Source organism: Poecilia reticulata, linkage group LG6 (assembly GCF_000633615.1).
Source record: "Poecilia reticulata strain Guanapo linkage group LG6, Guppy_female_1.0+MT, whole genome shotgun sequence".
Taxonomy (NCBI): domain Eukaryota; kingdom Metazoa; phylum Chordata; class Actinopteri; order Cyprinodontiformes; family Poeciliidae; genus Poecilia; species Poecilia reticulata.
Genome location: NC_024336.1, coordinates 27,909,683 through 27,917,710, shown reverse-complemented (window position 1 = coordinate 27,917,710; position 8,028 = coordinate 27,909,683). Strand labels below are relative to the sequence as shown.

Here is an 8,028-nt window from a genome sequence, read left to right as displayed (position 1 = left end):
GCACCAGCAACCCTCCCGACCCCATTAAGAGACAAGGGTGCAAGAAAATGGATGGATGGATGGATAAACGACCCTGTGAGGGGGTTTTACCGTTTAACTAATAAAGTAAATGGAAAAAGTTTCTGAAGGTAATTCTCCCATGGATACATTATATTTTTGAGTTTTAACTCAGGCTTTAAAAAGTTAATCTCTTCTCTAAATGAACCATCGTTATGTTCTCATCACCCAAAACTACATTTTCTGTTCGTAGCTTTTATTATCGCCTTTTTTAAAATACATTTTATAATAAACTTCTTTCTCAGTTCTCATCTTCATGGGGACTTTCACCGTGTATAAACATTACTTCTTTGACAGTGATAGTTTATTTTTCAGGTGGCAGATTTTCTGAGTGTGGGAAAAGTTTTGGAAATGGCAGTTTTTTAATGACTAGAGTTACTTAAACTGAAAACTCCACATTGTTTTGCTTAGTTAAACAATTGCTTTCTACTCCAAAACATACAGTTTCCATTCTGCTGCTAACGGGGTGATAATGACCTGGTTATACAATGTCTACTTGGAAGAGAGGAAGAAAAAGACAACAGAAAACAAACAATAAAGTGATTCCTCACCAAAATATCCTTCCTAAGAGAAACTATCCTCAATGGTAAAACTGAGAACCTGTTGCCATATTACGTTTCTTAAAACAATGACTTTGTGGTTTTCTTCGTCTGCTAATAACTTAACCTTTCCTTTTCTTTTATCTTGTATGTGTTTGACGCCACCGTCTGACTGAGAATACTATTTTTCCTGCCAAAAACAGTCAGGATAGTCACAAATGTCTGGACAGCAAGTGGACATCCACAGAGTCCAGGTGGACCCAGAAGGCAGGTACAGATGGTAACATTTATGCCACATGGACTCTTCGGTCGAACAGACAGTCGAGTGAAAAAGCAATCCCAGGTTGTTTCAGTAGCAGGCTTCATCTCTATTCTCTTTAAGTCAAGTGTGTTTCAAGCACAGTGACACCATGGTCACCAAACCAGGTATTACTTCATTTGGTAGAACATGCAGGTGCCAGCTGCAGCTGGAAAATTAAATCTGCCTCTTTATAAAACTCTCATCTGAGCACAAGGAATCTGATGCAGACTACATGTTGCAGGACAACTTTGCTTGCATTTAAGGCCCTAAATGGGGTTGGAAAGCCTGTATGAAGATCATAAGACAGAGCTCATCCCTCTGGGAATGTTGCAAATCCTTCTCGTCTCGTAAACTTAAAAATGCACTAAAAGTAGATTATTCTAATTTACTAAAATGCATGTGCAACTCACAATCATTTGCATCCAACAGTGCATCCATCTCTAAAATCAGCCTTTGAGTTTGTCTAAATTATCCTCAGAAAAAGGAAGAAATAAAGGAATCTATGTATTTATTTTACCCTATATACTGTATTCTTCTCATAACTTGATGTATAAGTTATTATGCAGAAATCATCTCAAAGAAAAACCTTACTTGTGTTATATTTCCCCGGGCAATATACATGCATAAAAAATACATCATACACACAAGTTACAATATACAATATACCTTTTCACATATGTACACATAGAAAGGGACCTCACAATACAAGCATAAATTCAAACTATTATAAGATTATCTTATATATTGATGCTTTTTAGTCTTTGTGTTTAAATGTCCAAAAGTCACTGACAGAGGACACCACAGGCTGTGTTCAAACAAAGAAAATTCATTTATCGACATTATTCATCAACCAAATTTAAAAAACATTATTTTTCATCACTACAAACACATATTCAAAGTACCACAGCATATAAAAGAAACGATCTTGCCAAACTCTGTCGCAGTCATAATAAAGAAGCCAATTCAACCTGCTCTTCCTATGTTTGACCACCAGGTGCCGCCAAAGAAATGTGTTGACATAAAGACTTAAAGTAACGCATTTTTATTTTTCTAAAAGATATATAACCCGAGAGCTTGATAGACGTTCAGCACAAACTATTTTTTTCCTGGTATCATGACGTATGTCCGTATTATGGAAGAACTATGCTGCTTTTTTCAGTTTAACGCCTATTATTCATCTTTGATTTATATAATTTATTATATAAATCAAATTATTATTATTATTATTATTATTATTATTATTATTATTATTATTATTATTATTATTATTATTATTATTATTATTATGTTGAAAAGGTTTCAGTGTCGTTCGCTCTAATGTGTACTGTACCTTTAAGACTCGTTTCCAGGGAGAGCGGGATTCAAATTTTGGCTCCGCCTCCACGTTCCTGTCATCGCGGAAACAGAAATTAAACATTAGCCAAACCAAAATGGGGGCAGCTCTCGAAACACCAGCGAGGTGCCTTCTCTGTGATGTTATGACCCAAAACCCCGTCACCCTGAAATGCAACCACCGGTTCTGCCGAAGATGTATTGGAGACTTGTGGAGCGTTAGCCCGTCCGGACCGTACCACTGTCCTGAGTCCAGGTGTAAAGTTGTATACCAGACCCTTCCGTTTGATAAGAGTTTCATACGGTCGCCTACACCGAGTCGACAGCCACCTTCACGGAGTACCGCAGGTAAACCGGATACGTCTTTGACCGGTAACTGGACAGTACACACATAACCTAATATTCACAATGTTACGGTTTACATGTAACTAGAAGAAGCTAACCTAGCTAACGTTGGATGACTTCCGGTCATAGAATTCTATTAACTAAAGTGTAAGGACTGCCAAAACCTTCTTATTACCAGCTTATAACGCAGCATTCCTCAGCAGCTTAACCTTAAAAAGCAAAATGCGGTTCTGTTCGTGTTGACTGGAGATCCTGACCAGAAGAAACAAACAAATCAAAGCATTTCTATGTGAAAAGGTGCTTCATAGTTTAATTATAGTTTAATTTGCCTTTGGGATTGATAAAGTATTGTTTTATTTGAATTTTAATTTGGAAAAAAAAACCTGAAATTGCATGGCGCATGAAAAATTTGAATAATAATAATAAAAAAAAAACTAACCATGTTGGGGGAAGTGAGATTACTGAAAATAGTAAAATCCTTCACATTGCTTTTCAAATTTTTCAGAAGATTAAATTAAATCTGTGTTAATCAGTCAATTAACACAGATTGATCTTTATTTGCATTAGCATGATCTGAGTCTGAAAGTGGTAGAAAAATTTAACTTTTGACTTCAGTGATTCAGTTTGGATGAAAAAATCCCGTATTGATTTTTTTTGCTTGGTAAATAATCGCAGGTACCAGAACTCTGAAGAATTTCAACATCAGTTTGTGACCTTGAACTCAAGCATACTTGGATTAGGCATCAGAAAAATAATCCAAAGCTCACTGGAAGCCCACCTCTCAGTGGTTCAAAGGATTTGGGGATGGCCTACTCAAAGTCAGGACTTTGATCAGGAGGCTGTCACATGACCTAGAATGCAATCAATCAATAAATCAATCAACTTTTATTTGTGTAGCACAGTGGACTCCAACCTGCACCACTTTTCAGAATATTTATTCTGGATAAAAAAGTGAACCATTTTAATTGCCATCATAACTACTAGTGCAAATAAACTTCCCATGTTCACCAGTCATCGGAACTTTTTTGTGCAAATCTGACCAATCACATTAATGTCGTCTGTATTTTTTTTTTTTTTTTTTACCTATCACTGCAACTCGGCTGAATTTTGACCAATCCTTGTGTTAATTCAGCCTCCTCCTCCTCATCAGTGTTGTCCTGCTTCCTTTGTGTTTGGTGCAGCGACATCATCCAGTCAAAGCGAACAAAGTACGTCTGCCTCGGACTTGAGAAGACCCACGCTGACCACCCGGCTCCTTGGGAAGAGGAAGGCCACCACGCCCGTTTCAGAGGAACATGTGGCAAAGCGAACCGCTGTGGAGTCCACCAATGACCGGTCCAGAACCGCTGAGACTCCCACCGTCTCCTTTTCAGATCAACCTGAAGATCCAGCTGATGCGGAGACGTCCACCAAACCAGTCAACCCAGAACCCACACCGTCTTCGAGTGGTGATGGCAAATCCCTCACCGAGAACTCTGGCAGGAAGTCAGCCGAAAGTGATGGGTCTCAAAAGTCAGCGGATGATTCTGACAGCTCCAGTGAAGTAGATCTCTGCGACGCTCCTCTTACTGCAACCCCCAAGAAAGAAGCGACAGGAATTCCCACTTCACCAAAGAAACTCGCCTCACCTGGAAGCGCTGAAGCCTGTCCTGAGAGTGTGAGTCCAGGGAACAAATCGGCTCCAGTCAGCAAGACGCCTCCGATGTCAACTTCTGCCTCCTCCAACCGTTTGGGCCTCTTCCTCAGACCAGAGAGGTCAAACAGCAGCCCGGTCCCGTGTCATTACTGCCCTAAAACGGGTCACCAGCAAGCTGTGAAGACCTGCCTGGTGTGTGGGGCGTCCATGTGTAAGGAGCACCTCCGTCCTCACCTGGAGTCGCCCGTCTTCCAGAACCACACGCTGGTTTCCCCCATGGAGGACATTTCCCTCTGGAGGTGCCAGGAGCACCAGGAGATCAACCGGATCTACTGCAGGCAGTGCGCGGCGTGCGTGTGCACCGTGTGCACCGTGATCGGCTCGCACCGCGACCACGCCTGCATCAGCATCAGGGAGGCGGAGAAGGAGCTCAGGGTGAGAAAAATGCATCTTTTACCCATGTTCTCCAGAACCAGGTGGTCAAGGCTTCCCCCAGAAACCCAGCTAAAGCCGGTGGTTGGTCCTGGTTCAGTCATTCACCCAGCGGCCCGTCGTGTTGTTGAGTTACAAAATTTTTAAAGTTGGCAGATAATTTGAAAATATCATTATGTGTTATTGAAAGATTGAAGATTAATACCTGAACACCAACTATAAAGTCTTAGAAAATGCAAACATTTTCAAAAGACTTAAATAAATAAGCAATGCTTAGCCTGTGGGGGCATAAATAAAGCCTGGTGGCCCGCCAGGCTTATAATACACTGAGGGAAACCCTGTATATGTGTAGAGATGAAGGCTGTCATGAACTCTTGATTGGTGTTTTTTATGTTTGTTGTGATTTTTTCAGGCAAACCTGAAAGAGGAAATCAAACAGCTGCAGGAGGCTGAACAGCAAGTGAAGAACAGAGTGACTGAACTCACAGAGAAGAAAGAGACTTTCACAGTAAGAGGAAACTCATTTTACTAATTTATCCTTCGCATAAAGATCTTAATATTCTTTCAGCAGTTTAAACCAAACTGTCATCTGTTTGCTTTGTCTGGCTAAAATTCCTGAACCCATTTAATTGTTTAATAAACTATTTAAATTAGTACACTGAGATCTATCTGCTGCTCTTTATGAATTTCACGTTATTAAAATTGGGAGAATTTATTTTTTGTAAAATTAGTGTTTTAAGTGTACGAGACATTTAAAAACATAAAATTTTGTAATATTTTAGTTTACTTTGCTTCTGTAGAAACAGCAATAAATGATGTCATACAATAGTGAAAAAAATTGAAACCTTACCTTGAAAATGCTTGAAAAGTGCTTTAATTGAACAAACCCTGTGAAATAATTGCAGCTGGTGTAATTCCTCTTTAACTCAGGCCTTCTGATTATACTGCACAGTAACATCGTGACTCTGCTCTCCTTTCGCCTCCAGGCGGTTCTAACCGAAGCGCTGGACGGAGTGAAGCAGCAGTACGGCGCCATCAGAGAGGCGTTGGACCAGGAGGAGCAGACGGCTCTCCGCTGTGTGAAGCAGGAGGAGAGCCGGGTCCTGGGCGGTCTGGAGAAGAAGCTCTGCCTGCTTCAGAGCTCGCTGCAGTCCATCCAAAATGGCCTCCACATCCTGGAGGGTCTGGCCGACGCCAGGGCCGACACGCGCGTCCAGGACCAGGCGTTCATAATGGTCAGCTGGAGCTCTCTGTTAGAAAAACAGCCACTTTATTACAGAGTAAAACAGAAATATCTTCTTCTTCTCCACTTTTCAGGAGTACAGCAGGATTTCTCAGCTGTAAGTTATTTAACTTCTGCTTTTTCTTGCATTTTAATGGAGGTCATTTTGTCACAGAGCTTTAAGTACAATCTGTGTGTTTTTACATGCATTTGCAAAAACGCTTCTTCTGATTATAAAACTTGTTTTTCCTTTAACTCATCCAACACCATTATTCATCTTTATTTGTTTGGGAGCCAAGAATCCAGTAGTTTGACTCTGACTCTGCTCTTCCTCTCCAGCACCAGTGAGGTGGGGAACTGCGCCGGTCAGTTTGCGCCTCCGGAGGAAGTGGACCGCGGCCGACTGAGCTGCCTGCAGAGGTGGACGGAGAAACGTCTGGACGCCGTCGTCATCACCATGCCGGGGAAAGACAGAGACCTCTACAGGCTGCTGTGTAAGAAACGCTTCATGCCACGTCCTCCACGCTCGTTATTTCAGCTTAGGAAGCAGCACTGAGACAGTTAATCATGATGAATAGGTGACTAATTCTACCAAGAACTCCTCAAGCGGCATAAGTTTAAGTTTCAGTATAATATATTTTTTGAAGAGCAATTTAATTTATAGCACATTTATAACAGCCTCAGATGGCCAAAGTGCTTCACAACAATCACAACATCAGATAGATGAATGATAAAGCACAAATAAAAATGTAGTTTGATAACAGAGCGTCTTCTCTGTGCGTGCAGACGGCACCGTTCCTGCCATGGACGCGGACACGGCTCATCCCAAGCTGCTGCTGTCCGAAGCCAACAGGAAGGTGGCGTACAGCGAATCCCCGCAGGCCTACGCCGACCACCAGGCGCGCTTCAGCTCCTTCCCACAAGTCCTGGCGTCTTCCCCGCTGCAGGGCGGCCGCTGGTACTGGGAGGTGTCGGTGTCGGTGGACGACGGGCGCTGGAAGGTGGGCCTGAGCACGGCTCAGATCGAAAGGAAGGGCCAGAAGGACGGCTCCCGTCTGGGCTGCAACAGCTACTCCTGGTGCCTGGCCTGCGACAAGAGGAAGCTGGAGGCTCTGCACAACAAGGAGACGGCTGCGGTGAGGACCGACGGCCTGCAGCGGGTGGGAGTGTTCCTGGACTTCGAGGAGGGCAGCCTGTCGTTCTTTGATGCGACACCAGGGGGCAGTCTTGCTTTATTGCATTCTTACAAGCACAGTTTTTGTGAGCCTCTGTACCCGGCTCTCTCCGTGTCCAAAACCCACCTGACCGTCTGCGACCTGTTCCACTCATAAACCTGTTAAACTTTTACATTTCTGACAGCCTGTGCCTTCGTTCCATGAAAATACTTGATACCGTTAGGTTTGTTTTTATATTCTGCTGAGCCTGAAACATTCGTAGATGATTCAACACTGGAACTGTACCATGGTAATAGAGTTTATGTAATATTCCCAACAATGATAAAGTTTTTTTTTTAAAGATTTTAAATGAAAGGCAAGCTAATCATTATTTGTTTTCCTTCTTCTCCATGCTGTGGAATAAAACGCCCGTTTCAAACGCAAAGCCTCGCCCTCATTCCTTCACATTTCAAACAGAAACACAGGTGTGGGTGGCGTGTTTCCCTGGAGCGGGAGCTAACTTTGAAACCCCCGCAGCCTCGCAGCGCCACTGACAACAAACGCCGCCTCCAGCTGAAACTCCTCAGACTGTCGCAGATCTGAACACATGAAATTGTCCTTTTCCTTGAAGTATGTGGGTCATTTATTCAGACTCGGGCTTCTGCACAGCTGACGTCATTCAGCAGGGTAAGACTTAACCTCGCCTGCTTATTGCCTTCCTACGCAATTCCACTGGAGGCTTCTTTTTTTTCTTTCAGATGACTTTAATCTCACTTCGCTGCTCTCCTCTGGGTTTTCTCCCATTGACACGGATTGGTAGCATCTGAACCGGGCCAATCAGCGAGTAGAAGAAGAAGTGAAAGATGACGATTTTATTTCTTTTTTAATCTAAAACTACTATTCTACAATCCAGAATTGTAGTATTAGCAACAGCAGGAGAAGAAGCGAACAACTTCCAAATATTGAATTAATGCTAAAGCTGCAACTTTTATTCTAAAAAATGTATTTTT

General features: G+C 42.4%; 1 protein-coding gene across 1 annotated transcript; it reads left to right on the top strand.

The window, feature by feature from the left end:
* Window positions 1–2,267: 2,267 nt before the first annotated feature.
* Window positions 2,268–7,463, top strand: LOC103466398 (E3 ubiquitin/ISG15 ligase TRIM25). Its single transcript, XM_008411937.2, has 7 exons — window positions 2,268–2,577; window positions 3,756–4,645; window positions 5,055–5,150; window positions 5,629–5,877; window positions 5,960–5,982; window positions 6,204–6,358; window positions 6,651–7,463. The coding sequence occupies exons 1-7, from the start codon at window positions 2,328–2,330 to the stop codon at window positions 7,193–7,195; spliced, it is 2,208 nt and encodes a 735-aa protein (XP_008410159.1). The 5' UTR covers window positions 2,268–2,327; the 3' UTR covers window positions 7,196–7,463.
* Window positions 7,464–8,028: the final 565 nt, after the last annotated feature.

Coding starts and splice junctions, on each gene's coding strand:
- LOC103466398 (XM_008411937.2), top strand. CDS start 2,328: ATGGGGGCAGCTCTCGAAACACCAGCGAGGTGCCTTCTCTGTGATGTT. Junction 2,578..3,755: donor ACCTTCACGGAGTACCGCAG/GTAAACCGGATA, acceptor TGTTTGGTGCAG/CGACATCATCCAGTCAAAGC. Junction 5,983..6,203: donor TACAGCAGGATTTCTCAGCT/GTAAGTTATTTA, acceptor CTTCCTCTCCAG/CACCAGTGAGGTGGGGAACT.